This window comes from Dermochelys coriacea, chromosome 7 (assembly GCF_009764565.3).
Source record: "Dermochelys coriacea isolate rDerCor1 chromosome 7, rDerCor1.pri.v4, whole genome shotgun sequence".
NCBI lineage: Eukaryota > Metazoa > Chordata > Testudines > Dermochelyidae > Dermochelys > Dermochelys coriacea.
Genome location: NC_050074.1, coordinates 43,478,881 through 43,502,368, shown reverse-complemented (window position 1 = coordinate 43,502,368; position 23,488 = coordinate 43,478,881). Strand labels below are relative to the sequence as shown.

The window sequence follows — 23,488 nt, the reverse complement described above, 5'->3', positions numbered from 1 at the left end:
CAAGCTTGTATATCAACCAGGATATAAAATATAAACCTGTATTTTGTTAAAAGAGAAACTGGCATTGATAAGGTATAGCTATTCTGTTAAGACTGATTTTCTAACAAATCCCATCCACATATACAGAACTGTATAAAAAAAACAGAAAATAAAATTAGTCTTACCTATCTAGTATGCACTATTTTAGTGTTTGGAACAGAACCAAAAGACATGGAAGACAACTTGTTAACCAAATGACAAATTTTTCCTACGTATTTTTACACCGCACATGCTCTTACAGAAGTTAAAGAGCATATTAAGCATTAAGTTTTAATACGTACTTCATTTAAGTATCTCGGAGCTTTATCTCCCTGTACAACTTAGGTTATGTAAAACCTATATCAAGGTTTGGATGCCATCATATACCCAAATTCAGTAAGAATCACCCATACGATGTTTGACAGCTAGAAAACAATACCGAATAGCTGCCATAAAACTGGTAACATTTCAGAGCCTGAACTGCATTAAAGATTCTCTAGATCTCTCTGTTTTTGCACAATAATCAAGTTATTGATCTCAAAAGAATACCTTATAATTTAGTGGAGAAAGTGTAGAAAATATTGCTGTCTTCTTAACGGAACTGATGTCTTATGGTGCTTTCTGGGGTACCAACAATCTCCCTACCGACAAACACTTTCACTCTTTGTGTGAAGTAGAGAAGGCCTTGAGAGCTATTGAGACATTCCCACAGGACCTGAGAACAGTGTCTCTGCAGTACTCGCATGAAAAATTGCTTTAAATCTTGAACATTTTTCATAACCTTTACAGCCACTCTTAAAAAGTCAGATCTTTTATAATACCTTCTTCTACAGCTACTCACTGAGAGACCTCTCTTGTGACTCCTAAAACATGACAGCTCACTCATTGCCACATCTCCTGATGATATGTCAATAAACATTTTTCTGTTGTAATCTATTAAGGACCCATCAACATATTATAATGACTAATTTCCTTGAAAGAGTCAAGCTTTTACACATATTCAAGACAATTTACTTAAAACAAGCCAACTGGGTTTTAACAAGCATTTACCTTTCTGCGTCCCTTTAAAAATAACCAACCAGGAAAGATACACAGGTGTCAAGAAAAACTAATTGTTTGCACTGTGGGTATCCTCCACATGTCTGTAGAAATATTTCTAAGATAATTGGCAAATGGCACAAAATGACAGAGGGAATATATCATACAATCTTTCTATATGATTACTGATAAATAAATCCTGAAAAATATGAGGAAAAGTGGATGGAGGAAATGATGAACTCTAAAAGGATAAAGTTAGCAAAGTTAAATGCACATGTTTATTTCTTCATTAATCTTTGAAGGGGTAACGGACAATGGACAGATAACGTGACTGCTTATTTGATCAACTACTGGATGTAATACAGGTCTGCTTCTACTTTAAATATTACTAAATTGTAAAAATACATTTTCTAGCAAATTTTGTGAGGCTCCTTTGATAAGGAAGGAGGTTTTTGGGAGGATTGGGTCTATTTATGACTCTATAAATATAACAAAATATTTGTATATAGCTACATACACATCTTCAAGTATTGTACAATCATTAACTATGCACCCAGTACTACACAGGTAGATAAAGTGAGGAAAAGAGTATATATTACATCATTCTCTTTCTATATTTTGATTTGTAAAAATGTCATGCACATGGATTTGTCTATCATTCCTACCTACCCTGAAGTGTGCTCCACCCTCTTAGTTGCAAGTTCTCTGGGACAGAAAGTCTTTTGTCTTTTCTTAGGAAAGCTGGAAATGATTGGGCATATTTAGTCTACAGAAGAGATGGGTGGCATGGAAGGAGACATGATCACAGTTTTCAAATGTCAAAGGTTGTTATAAAGAGAACTGTGATCAATTGTTCTCCATGTTCACTGAAGGCAGGACAAGAAGGAATCAGCTTAGTTTGCAGCAACTTAGAGTTAGATATTAGGAAAACCTTTCTAGTTATATAAAGTTAGTCAAGCACTGGAAAAGGTTACCAAGGGAGGCTGTAGAATCACCATCCCTAGAGGTTTTTAAGAACAGGTTGGACAAGCACCTGTCAGGGATGATATAGGTTTATTTGGTCCTGCCTCAGCATGGGGGGTGGGGGGGGCTGGACTTGATGACGTCTTGACGGCCCTTCCACCCTTACATTTCTATGATACTTTCGGTACAAAAGGCCATGCTCCTCGACTGGAGAACCTAGGTGCTAGGAATAAAATATGAGTAATGTGTTCGAGGTCAGAGTTAGGGCATGGATGTCAGGACTCCTTGTGTCTGTTCCCAGCTTCGACAGCGAGTCAACGAGTTGACTGCTTTGACAAGCCGCTTCCCCGCTCCATGCCTCAGTTTCCCTTAGCTGTAACAGAGGGCTAACACCGCCAGCCTCACCGAGGGAGGATCAGCGGAGCTGGTGCCTCGACGGGGGGAGGTGGCAGGGATGAGGATAGGAACAGGGGATCAGCAGCTCCCACACCGCCGGAAGAGTCCGGGGCGGGCCCCGGGCAGGGCACCCCCACGCCGGGGGCGCTGTCTCCCCACCAGGAGCGCAGCGGCCACAAAGAGAAGCGGCGGCCTCCAGACTCCCGCAGCCCGGCTGCCCGCTCCGAGCCGCCAGGCCGGCAGCCAGCGCTTACCCAGCCGGCCCCGCTCCGCCTCCGACAGCCGCGGCCGCGCTCGCCCCCCGCCGCCGCCGCCACCGCTGCTGCTGTTCCGGCCGCTCCTCCTCACTGCCGAGTCTGCCGCTGCTGCAAAGCCCGCCCAGCCGCCAAGCGAGCCCGCCAGCGCGACACAGTCAAGCCGCGGGACCGGCCTGCTTTACGGCAGTGCCTCCTCGCGGGACCGGCCTTCCCCTAGTCTCCTCAGGGGCTTCCACGTGGGGAGAGCGGGCCCGGAGCAGCCGCCGCCATGAGGAGGCCCAGTGAGTACGGGCGGGCAGGCGATGGACAGAGCCGCTAGGCCCCACGGGCGGGGAGGGAGGGAGGGAGGCAGGCAGAGGGCGCTTCCCTGTCGCGATCGAGCCTGTGAGGAGCTCGCACAGCTCCCCTCTCCCCTTCGCCGTCCGTGGGGTTGGGGGTACGGTGACCAGACAGCGAGTGGGACGGGGGGTGGGGGGGGTAATAGGAGCCGATATAAGAAAAAGGCCCAAAACTCGGGACTGTCCCTATAAAATCAGGAGGACTTGTGGCACCTTGGAGACTAACATTTATTAGAGCATAAGCTTTCGTGAGCTACAGCTCACTTCATCGGATGCATGTAGCTGTACCTCACGAAAGCTTATGCTCAAATACATTTGTTAGTCTCTAAGGTGCCACAAGTCCTCCTTTTCTTTTTGCGAATACAGACTAACACGGCTGCTACTCTGAAACCTATAAAATCAGGACATCTAGTCACCCTGGTTGGGGGGCTTCCTCCGAGCTGCTGGGGGAAGGGGGAGCCTTCCGCCGTTCTGCCCTGGGCAGGTGGGGGTCAGCCTGGGTTTGCCCCCCTCTCTTCTGTTCTCCTCCGAGCCTGGGGCTCGGGCCCTGGAATTTGCTTCTGAGGCCTCGCTGATCCTGCAAAGACTTGGGGCTGCGCTGGGCTCCGCTTAACCTCACGTGCTCACATGTGCCTACAGCCTTTGCAGGGTCGGGGCCAAGATGGGGATCTGTGTAGAGCTGAGCGAGCTGCGTTTTTTCCAACGCATAATTTTGGGGGAAGGGTCAAAAGATTCCTTCCCCCCCCCCCCCGTGCTGCGACACTATTCGCAAATTCGGACCCAATTCAACAAATAGTTTAGGCCCAGGAAAAACTGAAGATTTTTGTTTTTAATAAAAAAGTCAAAACTTTTTGTTTCAACCTCTTGGTTTCTAAAATTTTGAAGCGTTTTGTTTCAAAATGGTGTTTTAAATTCAGATTTGGCCAATTTAAAAAATAAAACACAAATAGAGTGAAAAACACCCGAAAGTGACTAAATTGAAACAAAAAGCTGGGACAAAAATTCGTCTTGAGTCAACTGAAGTATTTTTGGTCAGTTTAATTTTGTTTGTGTGTGTTTTCAATTCAACAGTTTTTTGTGGGGGGGGGGTAATGGTTTTGGTTCAAATTGATTTTTCAGTTCTGTCCCTGAACCAAAAAATTTATTTGCTAAGTTCTGCATCTGTGGCTTCCACACTGGTATTGCACATAAGATTTGTATTTAGAAAGTGTATCCAATCTGCCTGATTATAACCCATATTGATATTTTCAGAGTTGAAGAAGGCTAGTAAGCGCATGACCTGCCATAAACGATATAAAATCCAGAAAAAGGTAGGTCTCAATGCCAAATTTGCTATTAAGCTTTTATATTAAAGGAACGCTTGGATATATTTCAGCCCTAATTATAGATTATGTAAATGCATAGTTTTCATGGTTTTTAAAGTTCAGGTCTAGATCCAAATTTTGGGTGGGGGTTGGATGTAAAGTTTTGAGTGGAACCCATTTCTGTTTAAAGCATAACTAAATGTAGGTGCCCTAATGACCAAAATGCTTTGGGAGTGTGGTATTATTTCTGTTTAGCATTTATATTGCAGTAGTACTAGTAGCCAGCCAAGGTGAGGCCCAACTGTGAATCACCCATTCCGTACATAACTTGTCATTTTGCTCATCAGTTTTTCTAAGATATTTCTAATGCACTATGGCATCTAAGCATTTTGTATACAAATTAGAGTAGCAGTAGCTTGTCCAGAGCATCCTCATTATTCTCATATCAGATATTTTTATTTTGTATTATTTCAAAGTTGTTGGTGTTTCTTCTGTTTGAATAAACGTGCATAAAAATAGAAAATGAATGTTGCCTGAGTGCAATGTGCATTGTAATGCTAATGGATGCTAATACCACAGTGTAAAGAGAGTTCACGCATGTAAAAATTAGGGCTGTTGATTAATTGCAGTTAACTCATGTGATTAACTAAAAAAAGTTAATTGCAGTTTTAATCACACTGTTAAACAGTAAAATACCAAGTGAAATGTATTAAATATTTTTGGATGTTTTTCTACATTTAATATATTGATTTCAATTACAACACAGAATACAAAGTGTACAATACTCACTTTATATTATTTTTATTACAAATATTTGCACTGTAAAAATGATAAACAAAAGAAATAAGTTTTCAGTTAAACTAATACAAGTACTGTAGTGCAATCTCTTTATTGTGAAAGTGCAACTTGCAAATGTAGATTTTTGTTGTTGTTGTTACATAACTCGACTCAAAAACAAAACAATGTAAAATTTTAGAGCCTCCAAGTCCACTCAGTCCTATTTCTTGTTCAGCCATGCTAAGAGAAAAAAGTTTGTTTACATTTATTGGAGACAATGCTGCCCGCTTCTTATTTGCAATGTCACCTGAAAGTGAGAACAGGCATTCGCATGGGACTTTTCTAGCTGGCATTGCAAGGTATTTATGTGCCATATATGCTAAACATTTGTATGCCCCTTCATGCTTCAGCCACCATTCCAGAAGACATGCTTCCATGCTGATGACGCTCTTAAAAAAATATTGTATTAATTAAATTTGTGACTGAACTCCTTGGGGGGGAATTGTATGTCCCCAGCTCTGTTTTACCCGCATTCTGCCACATATTTGAAGTTATAGCAGTCTCTGATGATGACCCAGTACACTTTGTTCATTTTAAGAACACTTTCACGGCAAATTTCACAAAACACAAAGAAGATACCGATGTGAGATTTCTCATGATAGAAATCCTGCTGTTTTACCTGCAGTCTGCGATATATTTCATGTTATAGCTGTCTCGGATGATGACCCAGCACATGTTGTTGGTTTTAAGAACACTTTCACTGCAGATCTGACAAAACACAAAGAAGGTATCAATGTGAGATTTCTAAAGATAGCTGCAGCACTCAACCCAAGGTTTAAGAATCTGAAGTGCCTTCCAAAATCTGAGAAGGACGAGGTGCAGAATGCTTTCAAAAGTCTTAAAAGAGCAACACTCCGATGCAGAAACTACAGAATCCAAACCACCCAAAAAAGAAAATCAGCCTTCTGATGGTAGCATCTAACTCAAATGATGAAAATGAACATGCGTTGGTCTGCTTTGCTTTGAATTCTTATCGAGCAGAACCCGACATCAGCATGGACCCATGTCCTCTGGAATGGTGGTTGAAGCATGAAGGGACATATGAATCTTTAGAGCATCTGACATGTAAATATCTTGCGACACTGACTACAACAGTGCCATGTGAACGCCTGTTCTCACTTTCAGGTGACATTGTAAACAAGAAGAGGGCAGCATTATCTTCTGCAAATGTAAACAAACTTGTTTATCTGAGCAATTGGCTGAACAAGAAGTAGGGCAAAGTGGACTTGTAGGTTCTAAAGCAGCACACACAGCTCTTCAGAAGTTAATATGCGGCTCCTCATATATGCAGCGACTCTAGGGCTGGAGCTACTGGTGCCAACTTTCCCATGTGCCGGGCGTGCTCACTGCTCAACCCCTGGCTCTGCCACAGGCCCTGCCCCCACTCCACCCCTTCCTACCCCGAGCCTGCCGTGCCCTCACTCCTTCCCCTCTCCCCCAGAGCTTCCTGCACACCACAAAACAGCTGATCAGGAGGTGTGGGGAGGGAGGAGGAAGTGCTGATCAGCAGGGTTGCTGGTGGGTGGGAGATGCTAAGAGCAGGGGCAAGGTGGGGGAGATGATGGGAGGCTGCTGACATATTACTGTGGCTCTTTGGAAATGTACACTGGTAAATTCTTGGTATTCTGTGTTGTAATTCAAATCAATATATTTGAAAATGTAGAAAACATCCAAAAATATTTAAATTAATGGTATTCTATTATCGTTTAACATGCAATTAATCGCATGATTAATTTTTTTAATCTCTTGACAGCCCTAGTAAAAATTGTTATCTTTTTTAATGCCAAATACTTTGAAACAGAAAACCAACCGCTTTGAAATAATACAAAAACTAGGCAATACAGAACTTATTGTGAGTGGACATAGGGTTCAGCTGCAATGGGAATTTGCTTTTAAATATAGGGAACAAATCTACATTGGCAGAGAGATGGTATAGATGACGTAATAACTTAAGTCTTTGAATCTTTAACTTCTGCAGTTCAGGGTCTGCGTATTTAAGCACAGCTACCTGATGATTTAGTCTGTAATTGAAAGCCCTTCACTCCAAACACAGAAAATCTTTATAGACATAAATATGAAGGAAGGAGAAGTGTGACAGTCTCTGCATCAAACTGGGTTTGTGACTCCAGTACCAGATTTTGTTCTTTCTTGCCCATAGGTTCGGGAGCACAGCAGAAAACTCAGGAAAGAGGCCAAGAAACGTGGGCACAAAAAACCCAAGAAAGATCCAGGAATTCCCAATGCTGCACCTTTTAAGGAAGAGGTTCTTCGTGAAGCTGAGCAAAGGAAGCAAAGGGTAAAATACAGTTTATAAGAGAATGAAGGGGTTATGTGCCTATCCCCACTTCAGGAAAACTTGATATGTGTCATGCACTATAAATAGTCTTAATAGCCATTGGCTCTGAAAATACTAGAGAGTCTCATTTTCAACTTAATTTAGTATATTGTTATCTAGTATATTATGTGGATTTTTTAGTATTTGATACTATAACTGTGTATAGATGCAAATATATGCAAGAGTAGACTAAGTAATTTCTAGCATAATTAGTGCTTCCTGTGAAGAGTAAGATCTCCAAGTACCCTACACAGCTGTTTCTTTTTTTTAAAAAAAAGGTCTTGCCAGTTTGACTCTTGTATGATGAAATCCTCTGTATAGGTGCCTAAATATGTGTGGGCAACATTAACACTGTCTGCTAATGTGACTACCCTGCCACAGAGGGACCATCACTGACATCATTTTGAAGGTGTCAAGTGCTGATGAGAAGCACAGTTGGGAAAGTAACTGAAATACTTCCCTAATGGATTGTATTTTCTAAATGGACAATGTACCCTAAATTCTCAATTACTGAGGGACAATCTTCACTCATTGATGTATTTGCTTTCCATAATCAACTCTCTCTGTATAACTTTTCATGAGTGAGATATTTGAATACTTGGATGCTAATATCTAAACTGTATTGTTAAATTTATTCACATAAATTTGGGTTATTGCTGATTCTGTACTATATGTATCTTACGACTTTTAAAACAAACATTGTATTTGTGGATAATCTAAGCACTATACCCAAATGTACAGACACTCTTTTCTTACCTATGTATTACATAATTTTTTAACATTAGCTTTAATATTTTTATTTCTGTCTGTCTTGGCATCAAAGTATCTGAGTGCCTCCAAAAGTTTAATTGGCAGTAGTAATGTATCACCATTTCCATCAGGTAAAAGCAGGAGTAGAAATAAGCTCCTACCAGCCAACTAGTTCCTTAAGCTCCCGCCCTTGATTTCTCAATAGTTCCAGACAAGTATCGGAGACAGATACACCAAGACTGAAAGGACCATGGAGACTGAACATCCCTTTTCCTTCAATGCGACCACTCTAGGTTAAGATTAAGACCTGAACCATACTCTTGAGTGAAATCCTGGTCCCACTGATATTTTGCCATTGAATTCACTGCAAACAGGATTTCACTCCTTGTGTGGAAAGAGAACTTCGCTTTCTAGGGCTTTCAACCTGGCACCTTTCACTAGCACTAAAAACTGTGCAAAATATTCAAAGAATAATCCTAGGTGGCAATGTGTAGCACTTTTATAGCACTGCTCTTCATGTTTAAAGCACTTTACAAACAATCCTGATTGTAAGTGGGGAGGAATACTCTTTAGCTTATGAAATGTTGTTCTCTGTCATGTTTTGTTGCAATTAGCTTGAAGAACTAAAACAAAAGCAGAAACTTGCTAGGCAGAAAGACCTTGAAAAGAAAAGAAAGCTACAAGCTAAAAAGAATGCCACCAAAGCAAATAAACATCCAGAGGAAAAGGTATGTATGTGTAGTACAATTCTTCTTTTTTCAGAGATGCTAGTTCACTTGCAGCACAAGAGACAAACTTTCCATCCTCTCATAAGGTCTAATCCAGCACTCTTTTAAGTCTATGGCAGAATTCCATTGCTTTTGAGTTGGACCAACAGTAAAGACTTGGTGTAGTGATAGATCTAGTGAGGACATGAAAGTTATTATGCATCCCTTTTAATCAAAGTATATATGGGGTGTCAGGTTTACTGCTAATGTCAATTCAGCTTTCAGGAATATTGGTCTACATATTGCAAATATCACAGCTCTACTAGATCTGATTCCACTGAAGTTTATAGGAATGATAAATGTAATCCTCAAAGTATCATTTCTCTTAAGTAACATATATTCCCTGATTGTTGCTTTTTCATGCTATTGGAAATATTGCAGTTCTAGTTGCTATTACCTTATATTGTGTAAAGACAATATTTTAATTTGTGGCTTCAGATTCTCTTATCTCCTCCCACCCTCTTCATTCAGGAATCAACCATGAAACCAAAAGCAAAATCTAACAGACTGCTGGATAAAAATTCAAAGAAATCATTTTGCAGAGAACTTAAAAAGGTAGGAACTTTTAATAATTACTTTCTATATTTTGAACCCCCAAAAAATTAAATTGAAACTTTCCTTTTCAGTTATTCAATTAAAAGTTTTATATATTATAGACTTTGTTAGAGAACAATACACTTTTAGGGTCCCAGTGTTGTAAAGGTGCTGAGCACTCTCAACTCCCATTGAGGATGTTCAACACTTTTGAGCACTATGCCCCTTGGGCTAAAGTCAAGGAGCATTTTACGAAAGTACTTCAGAATCATGTTCTTTATCATTAAACTCTCATTCCCAATTAACTAACATCTGCCTGATTAAAGAAAAAGATGAAGGGGCTTCACTTTTCTGTTCTGCAAGACAGAGGCCTACCGTACCCTTGTATTGTTATCACTGCTTTTGTGATGACAGGTTGATACTGACCCAAGTGTTAGAGAGAACTGACTGAGAAATCCAATGGGCTGTGCCAAGAGGATGAAAAAAATGAAAATTCTTTGATATTTGAGTTTTCTATAAAACCCTTTTATCATTTGAGATCACAACAACAAAGAATTCCACACATATACTCTTCAAGATTGCCTGCTAGACCTTATTAAAAATTGAATAAAGCAAGTTTGATCAGTGCAGAAAATTGATCTGTTCTTGACCAACTGTTTTTGTCTCCATTACTATAGAGGGAAAGAAAAATCACTCTGAAAACTCTGCCTTATTGTCTTACAAATAATACAGATATCATTGAAAAATTATTTTGTTTTTTTTGTACGACACCTTGCGTATAGTCAGTTTCACAGTTTTTTCCTTCCAAAGCAAGTCTGTTTTCCCTGTTTGTGTGGGTCTTTCATACATTAAAAATGGGAAAATGCAATTGTAAAACTACAAAATTGGTAGAGGACTCAGGCCTTGTCTACCCTACAAAGTTATGCCGCTTTAATTAAAACCACTGTTGCATGTCCACACTAGCTCCTTTTGTTGGCAGAGCACATCCACACTAACAGCTCTTGCATGGACACAGTGGGCAGTGCGCTGTGGGTAGCTATCGCTCTGTGCAGCTGGCAGCAGGAAGGGTGTGCAATGCCTCATGGGGCAGGTACAGTGTCACATGATGTAGGTTTCTCAATCCCATCCTTCCAGGGGCATCCTAGGAGATTGTCAGCTGCTTTTTCAGATGAAGTGTGTGGGGGGAGGGAGAGGAGAGCGGTGTGTCTGGGGCAGGGGAGACAGCAGGCTGACAGACCTATCCTGAGGTGGGGGGGGGATACCTCCCACACACACATCAGCCCCAGCTCTGCTCAGCATAGCAGTCTCTCCCAAAGCAGCCTGCTCAGCTTGCCTGCCTGTAGTTCTGTGATTCCCTCCCAGTTCTCCCATAGCTTCCTCAGCTGCCAGGAGTGGTATCCTTAGCAGCTCGGGTGCTGAGGAGTGTCAAAGCAGCACAGCAGTCAGTGTCATCTCCCCTCCACCCCTCCCGCCTGCCCCAGTGTTCCTAGTGCAGGGCAGGACTGGAGCATTCCATGCTAACTATTTGCTCTTTGTTCCCCAAAGGGAGCAGCATGCTCAGCTCTCAGATACTTCCCAGAGCTTTGAAAGGGGAGGGGCGCATGCCAGTGCAGGACAGCAGAGATCAAAACAGTGAGCAGAGTGGTCAGGGCAGGCATTGTGGGATACTGGTGGAAGCAATGTCTACGCTGACACTTTGTCACTTTAACTTTGCGGCAAAAAGCTTTACATCTCTCGTTGAGGTGGTTTTATTTTGTCGGCAAAGCAGCAGAGTTTTGCCGCCAAAAGTAACTTTGTAGTGTGTACACCTCCCCTGTTTTGTCGACAGAACTTTGTAGTGTTGACAAAGCCTCAGACAAATTGAAACTACTTTTAAATAATTCTGGAATTAACTCAGTGTTAAGCTAATTGTGTCCCTTTAATTATTGAAACCTTGTTAGAACAGGCATCATTGCTAACTTTTAACTGAAGGAGATTTGTTGGATTTAAAGATGACAAACTGTCTTAACCTTTACACCCAGATTTCTGCATTGTATGCTCTGTGTGGTGGTGTGTGTGTCTTCCTTGTACAATACTAAGAGTTAAGGAGTCAAACAGTAACTAAATTTGTTTTCCTGTGTCATCTTAAAATAAACCACAAAAATGTAAGTTGACTTTTTATATAATAGAGAGCTCACATACTGGTCATTCTTTAAAATGAAAATTTCAGTGTAATGAGAGAACAGTACTGATGATTTCAGAGATGTTCCCTTTAATGCTGTTTTCTAATCCTGTGGATGGGAATGTGTTTTATCTATTCCACTTCAGGTGATTGAGGCTTCAGATATAGTCCTCCAGGTCTTAGATGCCAGAGATCCCCTGGGCTGTCGGTGCTCCCAGGTGGAGCAAATCATTACTCAGTCTGGAGGAAACAAAAAGCTACTATTGGTGTTAAACAAAATCGGTAAGTGAAACAGTCTGTTTTGTACAGACCTAATCACAGGTCTGGCCTAATCACATCAGCCACACTATCAGAGGCTCGTTCACCTGCGCTTCTACCAATGTGATATATGCCATCATGTGCCAGCAATGCCCCTCTGCCATGTACATTGGCCAAACTGGACAGTCTCTACGTAAAAGAATGAATGGACATAAATCAGACGTAAAGAATTATAACATTCAAAAACCAGTTGGAGAACACTTCAATCTCTCTGGGCACTCGATCACAGATCTTAGAGTGGCTATACTTCAACAAAAAAGCTTCAAAAACAGACTCCAACGAGAGACTGCTGAATTGGAATTAATTTGCAAACTGGATACAATTAACTTAGGCTTGAATAGAGACTGGGAATGGATGAGTCATTACACAAAGTAAAACTATTTCCCCATGGTATTTCTCCCTCCCCCCACCCCCACTGTTCCTCTGATATTCTTGTTAACTGCTGGAATTAGCCTACCTTGCTTGTCACCATGAAGTTTTCCTCCTTTCCACCCCTGCTGCTGGATGGCTTATCTTAATGATCACTCTCCTTACAGTGTGTATGATAAACCCATGTTTCATGTTCGTGTGTGTGTATATAAATCTCTCCTCTGTTTTTTCCACCAAATGCATCCGATGAGTGAGCTGTAGCTCACGAAGCTTATGCTCTAATAATTTGTTAGTCTCTAGGTGCCACCGGTAATCCTTTTCTTTTTGCGAATACAGACTAACACGCTGCTACTCTGAAGTCTGTTTTGTACAGACACTCATAGGTTCTGTGTTAGTAATGAGCTATGAGGAAGATACTAATGCAGTCTGAGATATCACTGATGTCTAAGATCCAACTCTGAGCTCGCTGTCCTTGTTGAAGGGATTACACTTTCCTATTTTTGTATGTTCTCTCACCTCTTGCTGTGTGACAAGATCCACACAAACAGGTGAAACTGACTACTGAATGTTTTTTAATGGTGCATCTGTTCACTTAATCAAGAGCGAAAAGATTCAGTGTTAAGGATAGAGTAGCCTTCTCAGCTACTGTGTGGAACAAACCCCTTAAAACTATACATGATATTAAAGATTGAATCTAATGGCTGAAAACAGCAAGCAATTCTTTAGATCCCAGGCTAAGTAAATTCTATACAGTGACACTTGAAGTTCATTAGAATGAAAGGTCTGTATTCCTTTCCAGATCTAGTACCAAGGGAGAACTTGGAGAAATGGTTACATTATTTGAAGAATGAGTTTCCAACAGTCGCTTTTAAATCCTCAATGCAGCTGAAGGACAGAAGCGTGGTAAGAGCACTGCTGTCTCTCTCTTGTGTAAAACTGAATCATATGTGTGTCGCTGGGTTGAAACATGATGAAAAGTGAGGACTCTTGACAGGAAGATGAAGATTGCAAGATCCAACTCTGATTTCTCCCAGTTTAAAATACAAAGTTTTACTGATGTCTGGGGTGTTTTTTATGGCCGACTGGCTGTGCTCCTGCAACTGATACTTTTGGCTTGGTGGGATAATAATGAGCAATCTTAGAACGTTTCTGCTTGGGCTGGGGAAACTTCACAGTTATTGGTGAATTCTTGCTTCAGTACTGCACACTACTAATTATGACTAGAAAATTGCATTGAGGCAAGGCAACATACTAAGGATTTGTACTGAAAGACACCCATCAATGGAATCCGCATTGAATGAATGAGGAAGTCCTGAAATCTAAGGTCTTGTCTACAGGAGACCATTGCATTGGTTTAAATTTAATCTGTTTTTTTAATCTGTTTTAACCAATTTAGTTAAACTTATTTAAGCCTCTGAGTGAACACTTATTTCCATCCCAAGCCTGTACATTATTAAGTGGTATTTGGAATTATTTCATGAAGAGTTGGGGTAATGGAGGAGTCGCCTCCCCACTGCCCATCTCCCATTGGAGTATGATAATACACATCTTTTGATTCTTGCATGCATTAATTTAAGACCCTAATAATATTTGTGTAACATTTTTCATCAGAGAGACTTAAAGTGCTTTTGCAAACGCACACTGATCTTCACTGTGCCACAGTGAAATAGATAAGCATCAGCTGCATGTTGAAAGTGCAGAAACTCAGGCACAGAGATTGTGGAGCCCTTAGATTAATAAACAATTGCTCATGCAAGTAGTCCCATTGAAATCAGTGGGATTACTTGAATGAATGCTCAACAAAGTGAATAAGGGCTCCTCCCCATTCTGGCCCTAAGTGACTTTCCCAAGGTCATAAAGTGATACTTCAGCACAGCCAGGAATGGAAGCACAAGTCCCATTAGTCAGTTCACATTGCTAGATGCATGGTTTCCTGTAACATTTTGAAGGACTGCCTTTCTTACTGCCAGTCAGTTCAGATGCATTTTAATTGATATCTCATAAAGTCCTTTCCTTCTAGTTGGAAGAAAGATGCTGTAAAGGTATCCAATAGAAGGTATTAGTGAGTATATAGGAGTAAAATGTACATTTGGATTCATATTTAACATCCCAAACACATGCAGTTAAAATGGGCCCATCCTATGTTTTTACCTTTGAATTTTACAGCAGGAGAAGAAGCTCACAAAGAAAAGAGCTCGCATTGACTTGTCAAGAGGCAGCATGTGTTTTGGAAGTGAGTGTCTTTTGAAGCTTCTTCGAGATCACTGCAAGACTCAAGACAAAGCCATTCAAGTTGGAGTGATAGGTAAAGTGTATTTTTTTTTTCCTTCTCCTTACAAAGAAACTGCAGTATAACACAAGCTGGGTGATATAACACAATCAGTTGCTGCTTTCTCACATCTCAGGCTTTGAAATACTTTGTGGCCTTTCACTGAACATTCTTAGGTTTGACATGGGACTTGGTGTAGCTGCACCTAATGATGCCTTTTCCTCTTCCTGCCCATCAGAGGTAGTTCTCCTATTTGTGTCTAACGTTATTGACCAACTGATTGAACATGTGACCAGTCTGGCTATGGGAAGCACAAAAAATCTGACGCTAGTTAATTTACCAGATTGAGTGTTAAATCAAGTCTTGTAGCTTTTCTCAACCAGTACTGCCTCTTTTTTCACTTGATAGGTCCTTGCTGTGATTTTTTAATTTAATTGATGTCACTTTTCTTGTCCTTTTTATTACTAGAGTGAGAAATGAGGATATATACTTTGTCTGACTGTTACAGTGAAGACTTCAGATCCAACTCTGATCTCACTCTGACTACATGAATTAAAGCCAGTAGTTCTGATCTAATTTACATGGACTAAGGTTTCTTGTTTAACTATTTAAGGTATTTTTACCATTTGTTTGTGTTTTTTCTTCAGGCTTTCCTAATGTGGGGAAGAGCAGTATAATCAATAGTCTGAAGGAGATGCGTGCCTGTAATGTGGGGCCAGTTAGAGGCGTTACCAAGTAAGTTTAGTTTGACAAAACCATTGGTTTTGTAGTTATGTTCTGATTATGTACATTTCCTAGCTGTTTCAATTGGCTTGAGCATTCTCCACTGCCTGTTCTGATCAGTCAGTGTAACTGAGCACCGCTCCCTAAACAGCTGCTGCATTTCAATGGTGGACAAAGTATGCCCCTATATGTAGTTTTAAAAGTGTAGTAGGATCTCTGTGTGAAAGGGTCAGCTCACTTCTTGGCACCTCCTCGTGGCTGGGTGTGGTATAGGAATTCTATCCCTTAGCGTCTGCTGCCTCTGGCTGCTCCACCTCTTGAGTGGCCTGTACCTCTTTCTGTGACATGGCCCTCTGGCCAGGTCACTTTCAAGTCTCTCCCTTTTTGGGGGTAGTCCATAACAAAAAGCAAGGAGAATTAACACAAACAAACTGAGTTAGTAACAGAGGAATGAACGCCTCCCTCTCAGGGTGTATCAGGATCAGGCCCTCCCCTCAGGGAAAGTCCTTCAGGCAGTGGCTGTCAGGACAGATACTGTCTTCCTTCAGACCTATCCTCAGGAGCTGAGAGTTGCATCTCTGCTCTCTTCCCTGGTCTGCCCACAAGTGAGCTGTTCTGCTCCCTTTTAGCTCTCCTCCAGCCTGTGCATCTCTTGCAGGTGTGGCTGATGGATCCCAGAGCAACTCCTTAACCCCTTGTTGCCCAGTGTGGAGTTTGTACACCCCATTGCACTCGGGATTAAAGGCACTATATGCATTGTGAGTTGTTGTTAAAGAAAATTTGTTCTTGAAGAATCATGTGTGAACCTACTTTGCTGGGAGTCAAGATTTTTTTCCATGCCACATCTCATTGGCAGTCCAAGGAGTTAATTGGAGTCTAACATCTTTTATTTTCAATTCTAAAATACTGTCAATTTTTGTATTAATTTTGAGATAAATGCCTTGTCTCTAGACACAACCAATGCTCCTAAATCTGATTTAAGACAGGGGCTTGTCCAGTGGCTGCTCTTGCAACTTATGGGTCCAAGGATAAGCTCTGATTATTTTATTGGGAAAGGTTAGACACTGTGCAGATTAAATAGGTGCCCACCCAAGTCACACTCAATGAATCACTTACACAGCCATGAATAGAACCTTGGGGTTTTGACACCTTGCCTCTTCCTCTAATCACAAAGCCACTTTTCTTTAGGTTTCCAGTGTACACGAAGCACATGATGATGCATTGGAACTGAGTTTGCATGAGGAGTTTGTATTCAATCCAACACTGAGCTTCATGTTTTGCTAGTTCTCATCCTTTAACAGATGCTTCGTGCTGGTTGATTTATGTTGACTTACTGACAGGATGCATTTCCTCTCTCGAAGGTGCATGCAGACAGTCCATATTGACAAACAAATCAAGATGATAGACAGCCCAAGCATCATTGCAGCTCCGTCCAATTCTGCTCTTGCTCTGGCTTTGAGGAGCACCACAGATATTGAAGAATCAGGAAAATTCTTAGATGCAGTAAATGCTATTCTGAAGCACTGCAGTAAACAGCAAGTAAGTTATTGCATGGCTCCACTACCTTTCTTATCTCATCCCGATGCATCTAGGTCCTGCATACCTTTATTGCTCCAACAGAAGGTGATCTTGCTTTCTGGCCTGCAAGCTTAGCTTTTGTAAAGCATGTGATCTACTGAAAGTCAAATGCATGAGGTCCCTCAGATGGGAAGCTTTATTGACACAGAGAACCAATCTACTGTATCTATGATACAAAATCTAACTCTTAATTTGGCAGACAGGTAAAATGCACCAGATCCTCTGCCAGTTGCCTCTTTCCCAATGACTCTTCTGACACAGTACATTTTTATAATTAATTTGATGGAATATAATTAACTTAGTCACATTGTTTTATTAGTAGAGTGAGAAATGAGGATAAACTCAGTGTCTTACTGTTACAGTGAAGACGTCAGATCCAACTCTGATCTCATTCTGAATGTTCAATGCTTTAAAGCCAATACAGATCTAATTCCCACTGAAGTCTACAGAGTTAGGTCTCTGTGGACCGCCATTGCTGTTTCCTGAGAGAGGTGAGAAAACTATACATGGATCAACTGGAAAAAGAACTGATAGTAATACCCCTTTTTGTGGCAGCTGCATTTGCTAATGGAATAGCTACTCTTGCTCTGTAATGTGTGGTGCCAAAGTAAAAGAAACAAAGGACTTCCCCAAACATATCTCCTCCTTCCTTCTCTTTCTGTACATGCCTCCTTAGTAGGAACTAATCTTAAAACAATTTGATTTGTACTTTTATTCCTAAAATCATGAGAGAACTAAAGGGACCAGATTCTTAATGAACCCTTGTCCATGTTGTTTTTTTGTTTCAGATGATGCTGTACTACAACATCCCAGACTTCAGAAACTCCACAGAGTTTCTAACTTTACTTGCACAGAAAAGGGGAATGCTGAAAAAGGGAGGTGTCCCTGACACAGAGAGTGCAGCTAAATTACTACTTTATGACTGGACAGGGTAAGGATGTTTTGTTTTTGTTTCAGTATATGAACCTCTTTCACATTAAAACCAATCATTTTACAACAGTGTCACCAGAAGCTCTGGGTACTAACAAATGACAGGAGAGGTTTAGTTAAGTTGCTCTCTTCATTCTGCTTCAGCATACTACACCAAAGGGGTCATTGGTTGAACTTGCTTGACAGCAGAGCTACAGAGTGGGATGGAGAATGAACTGCTATTTAATTAATCTTTGGAACTTGCTTAAGAAAATGGAGTCAAGGTCCCTGTGTACACGGATCTACAGCAAGTTTGCTGAACTCTGCCATAGCACAGCTTCAACCCAGTTTTTCCATGGGAGTTTTGTCCTTCCTTGGAAACATTGAGTCCATATAGTCCTCTTCCATAGGTATGTGATGACAATAGGGGGCACTGTTACCCTGAAATGGATCTTTACTGGCTCCTGGTGGAGCAGATTACTGTCATGCCAGTGAAAAAGGTCCACAGTAATTATCTGCAATACATAGCAGTTTATTGAGAAGGAATTACACAAGCGGTAAAGGGTTATATTAAGCACATACCTCTTTTGTAAGACATTAAGAGCTATACATTCCTTTAATGCGTCTCTCTTTCACAAACATACACAAACAGACCCTGCGCTAGCCACACACAGTTCCTGCTTGGCAAACAGAGACGGTGGTTACCAATTTTATATACAGCTTCTTCCCTCCTGGTCTGTTCTTCTCAGCCCTCTGGTCTGCCTCAGATTCCCTCGAGGCAAGGCCTTGGTTTTCTTGAGACCCCTCTGGTTCACTACTCGAGCCCACGGAGCAGAGTTTTGGCTACTTTGTCTAGCAGCATTGCTTCTTCAAGCGTCAATTAAGGAATTACAACCAACAGTAATTTACTTTGCTTGATTCTTGTACTCTTCCCCCCCCCCCCCAAAGAGTCACATGTCTTAAACATGCCCAGTGGGCATGTGGTTACTAATTTTTACCTAATTAGTGTTTTAGAAGGGGCTGGGGGTGCTGGTACCGAATGAAGATCACCCCACGTTTACTCACTCATCAATCATTTACTCTGGCTCTTTGCGTGATGTCCTTGCTGTAAAGTCACTATAACCAGGTTGACCTTTGCTCCATGCTGGAACTTTATACATGTGATATTTACTTTTGCCAACCAATAAGTTCAATATCGTTCGTACACGGAGACTTTGCCAGTCCTTTGTCAAATTTGCTTCTGCTTAAGGACAACCTGCTCCCAGAATCCTCTGTAGCCATTCAGCCATGTTTGTCATGTCATGTTATGCTTGCACCATTCATTCAGTATGGCCACACCAATGTGGCACCATTCCAACAGCATGGATGGACCATTTGGTCTGTTCAGATTTATAGTTGTTCCCATATTCCTTAGAGTTGAGCTAAATAATAGTGTTGAGATTTTATAGCTAGTGGGCTGATGTGGTCTGCACTGACTCATTGGGAAAAACAGGTGTAATGCCTCTTTCCCTCTCTAGAGAGTGGCAAGAACTTAATATTGATATACAAAATGTAAGACAGATTATATAATCAGAATTTTTCTGTTGAAGTTAACATGTAAGTAGTTACAAAAGTCTGATGTTGAGAAATGTGGGAAGAGAAATCACTTCTTGGGGTTTTTTTTTTGTTTTTGGTTTTTTTTTTAAACACGGGTGCCTTTAAGCATGTTGCTGGTTTTAGTTAGTGGGTTGTCAAATCCATTTTAATTCCAGTATTTTCTTTTGTCCAGTGCCAAAATTAGTTACCATTCATTGCTTCCTGCATCACGGAGTCTGTCACCACACCTCACCAAGGAGCTGGTAGCGGAAATGCAGCAGGGTTTTAACTTAGAGGAGCTGGCAAAGGATAATATGAACACTATTAAAGGTGAGACTGATCTTTGTAATGCACTACCACAGTTATAGTGGGTATGGTTTTAGCACACAGCTCTTAAATAAGAGCCCTGTTTTAGAGACACATGATGTAGCTGTAACTTGTATTGCACAGTCATTACTTACTTGATCAGTCCTTTGTTTCTACTAATCTGCATGAACCTTTTTTTTGTGTTTGAATCCTGCTTGCTTTATACAGCCCTTCCCCTCAAATTCCTTATTTTGCCAAGTAATATTTTAACCATCGTAAATCATATGCTGAAATCCAAAGCCTTCACTACATAGCTGCCTTCTCTGTAGTATGTATTATGGGGAAAGTTGCTTCCTTGGAGAATTCCTCCTCACTGGCACTGTTTCTCTATGGATTTTTTTTTTAAGGGGTAGTGATAGTGGCTATCCTTGCCTGGCCCTGTCTGAAAGACATAACCACCTTGTGAGTCCTCTGCATTCCCTGAAACTTCATTCTGGGGCCCTTCTTATGAAGCCTTACGAGTATGCAGTCCCCTCTTTGGGGCAGCTTCCAGTGCTGGTTCCAGAATTCTTGTTCCTGTAAGATTGAAATAGCTATGGTGTTTGCACCTCCTCTTCAAGTCTGTCCATGTCTAATAATACACATATATATATAAATGCTTCAGATTAAGATTGGGATGTATCCCCTTCATTGTAAAATTCTAGAGTCCATGCTGCTGCAGTTTTAATAAGCATGTTAAACTTAACTAATATATTGAGTAAGGCTGATCTAGTGGCTACAGTACAAGACATGGAATCAAATTTTTTCACAATTATGCTACTGATTCACTCCAGGTCACTGGATAAATCATTTAATCTATCTGCTTGAATTTCTCCTATCTTGAAAAGAGGAGGAAATGGCATAAGGTATTTTAATTAATCTATTTGTATGGGCAGTTTGTCAGACTGCTGTATTGTTAACTGATTGGTGACCATAGCTGTATCCTAAGGTCAGTTCAGAACTTGGATCCTCACTGCCACACTTAAATTTTATTTTCTTTCCTGTGGGGGATGGGAAGTTGATTCACCCCTTGGGAAATGGATACCCATATATATCTGTTCATTACATCTAGGTCCATTTGTTAACTTTATTAACAGAGGTGTCCAATGTCTTTCACAGCTGTAAAATATCCCAATCTGGCAAGCAGTATCGTTTTCCCAGTCTTCTGCTTGACAAGTGGGACAATAGAAGAGAATGAACTGACTGAGGGAACATCAGAACTGGAGAACATGGAAACAAGTGAAGAAGGGGAGGAATTAACTGAAGATGACCAGGACAGCGATGAGGAAGAGGAACTCGTTCAAGAGGCAAGATATAGTGATAAAAACCAATCAGTATCATGGCTTGTAAATGGAGAGGGTATCCACTGTAGAGGTGGCAGGGGAAATTACCTAATCTCTGCCCCTGGAGAGTTGGTTAGCCTGACTACAAAAAGAGGAGAAGTAGAGAACTTCATTGTTATGGTCAGGAAAGTGACTGCCTAAGAATGACACTATCTTACTCAGACCTGTGCCTTGCGTCTGAGTCCTGTCTTCATTTTAGTGTAAATTTTATGGGATTTTTTTTTAAACCAATTGTGTCCTTACATCTGTAGGTAACAGCTCTGGAAAAGTGAGCTGGATTTTATTCTGGCTCATGCATCTACCAAATTATTTATTAATTGTCAGCTGTAGAATTCTCAGAAGCACATCATGGTGCAGGAGCCAGATAGAATCCAGCTTGTCTTTCAGATCTTGGCATAAAATTGTGGCACTAGTGCTTAACTGAGTGAATCTGCTACAGAATCATTGAGCAACAAAGTTGGAACTTCATAAAGTTTATTTTTGTAGTCACTTTTTAAAGCACTGAGTGAACAAAAGCTACTCAAAATGAATATAAAATTCTTCATCTTCAATTAACTTCTAGCTCCACTTGTCATTTGGGGAAATCAAAACATTTTCTTTTAAGCAGTTCCTTCTCTGGTAAAGTCTCCAAACTATTTAACAACTCAGCTCTGCTTACATGGGAAGAATGAGTTTGGTGTGTTATCCCTGTGCCTTCCTGAAATACTGGTTTATAGCAGTTTCTTGCTTTAAATTTGAAGCTTGGCCATGGAGTGGTGTAACCTATAGCAGCTTTAGTGTGTTAAACCTTCTCATGCTGATTAACAAAATCTGTCTTTTTCTTAAGTGCTCAAAATACAAGAAATCTGACCATATTGCACCTGACAAACCATGGTTGAGGTGAAGTGTTCCTAAAACACAGTAAGAACTGATATGGGTTGGTGTTTACAAAGTAGAGTGACTAGGCAACTCTTTAATAAGCTGCAAGCTGTAACTATTTGTAGGAATTAATGATTTATGTAATTCTGGAGCAAGTAGGTTTGATTTCCCAGCTCTGCTATGCCAGTGTAGTATGCTAAAATATCCTCCTGTGAATGTTTGACCATGTAACAGATGGAAAATCCTATTCATCATTTCATTAGGAAAGAAGCTTACTTCTTCCCCCTACTCAGTTTTTAAGTGGTAATTCTCAGTGTGACTGAAGTGATACTTGCCTACCATGAAGAATTTACATCTAAATGTTTAAAAAAGCTGGGAGGTCAAAGGTGAAGCCCAGTAGGATTGAGCCAGTGCACTGTAGCACAAGTTTTACTAGTTTGGGGATTTTTTTCTTTTAAAGATTATCAGTGCCTTTGCAGTAATGGAGCTGGAAATGGTTAAAGCAGCACATGCTTTAGCTGTATGTTCTATATAAAATATTTAAACATTTAATAAAACTCTTTGAAATGGTAATGAATTGGAATCCATACACCTGTTGATCAGTCACTGAAACTATATACGGAGCACCAGTTCTGTGGGAATGGTATATCTGCTATAGTAGTCTCCCATCTAAAGGGAAGTTTATTCCGACTGCTGACTGAATAAACCGACAGCAATAATACCTGTAACTTTGTTTTAGGAAGCGACGTTCAGACAAGCAGCAAAACAAACCCTGCCAAAACTGAGTGTGGAGGATGAAAGCTTAGAAAAGCAACCAGCAGGTATGTATTTAAAGCCAGTGACTTAAGTAATAAATACATTTTCTGTAACAATGGTAATCTAGTATTGATTTCAGTCTAACAGATTCTCTCTCCTGAAGGTGAACAGTCCCCTACTTTATCATTCAACTTGGATAAGACAGCTGATCAGGATGATGCTTATGATTTTAATACAGATTATGTGTAAAGACAGAAAACATGCACTAAAGGCCTAATTTTGAGAAGGGCATTGCTAACTTTAAGTAGCTATTAAACACTCTTTCAGTCCTATGGACCTTGCTTGCAAGAGGTTGCTGCAAAGACCCAATATTTCTGATGTGAAATATTATATAGAATACAACTTGCACATGATTTTCAAACATAATGTTTGTTTTCTAGAACTGTGTATACTTCAGCTTTGTAAATTTTGTAGTTCTCTACACTAAAACTTCTGTAAAAAGATTTTATTAAATGAATCTTAAGGACTAAATAGCCTCTGAGTCTTTATATGTACTGTAGGAAAGGGTGTTTCAGAAGAAGTTACAAAATGGAAAACAGTGAGTAACTATAAGATAAGCGTTAAAGTTGACACAGTATAACTATGAATTGCAGATGTTTTCACCTTCATACCTACACTAGGAAGAATCTAATCCTTAGCAAAAGGTATCAAAGCTTTCAACCAAAGCACTTCACAGTACAAAGTTGT

General features: G+C 40.5%; 1 protein-coding gene and 5 non-coding genes across 6 annotated transcripts; all 6 read left to right on the top strand.

Moving 5' to 3' along the window:
• Positions 1-2,814: 2,814 nt before the first annotated feature.
• Positions 2,815-23,272, top strand: GNL3 (G protein nucleolar 3). The gene is given in 16 exon segments (XM_038409605.2): positions 2,815-2,953; positions 4,262-4,320; positions 7,310-7,447; positions 8,851-8,964; positions 9,475-9,558; positions 11,845-11,980; positions 13,185-13,288; positions 14,552-14,690; positions 15,302-15,389; positions 16,739-16,916; positions 17,744-17,886; positions 19,633-19,769; positions 20,904-21,101; positions 22,725-22,762; positions 22,764-22,806; positions 22,905-23,272. Coding segments are annotated over 16 exon segments (1,698 nt in total). The 5' UTR covers positions 2,815-2,940; the 3' UTR covers positions 22,991-23,272.
• On the top strand, positions 12,785-12,859 carry LOC119859601. Its single transcript, XR_005294265.1, has one exon. It is a non-coding gene; the product is annotated as a small nucleolar RNA SNORD19 (small nucleolar RNA).
• On the top strand, positions 13,340-13,421 carry LOC119859607. Its single transcript, XR_005294271.1, has one exon. It is a non-coding gene; the product is annotated as a small nucleolar RNA SNORD19B (small nucleolar RNA).
• Positions 15,126-15,199, top strand: LOC119859602. The gene has a single exon (XR_005294266.1). It is a non-coding gene; the product is annotated as a small nucleolar RNA SNORD19 (small nucleolar RNA).
• Positions 16,576-16,654, top strand: LOC119859604. Its single transcript, XR_005294268.1, has one exon. It is a non-coding gene; the product is annotated as a small nucleolar RNA SNORD69 (small nucleolar RNA).
• LOC119859603 lies at positions 17,281-17,354 on the top strand. The gene has a single exon (XR_005294267.1). It is a non-coding gene; the product is annotated as a small nucleolar RNA SNORD19 (small nucleolar RNA).
• Positions 23,273-23,488: the final 216 nt, after the last annotated feature.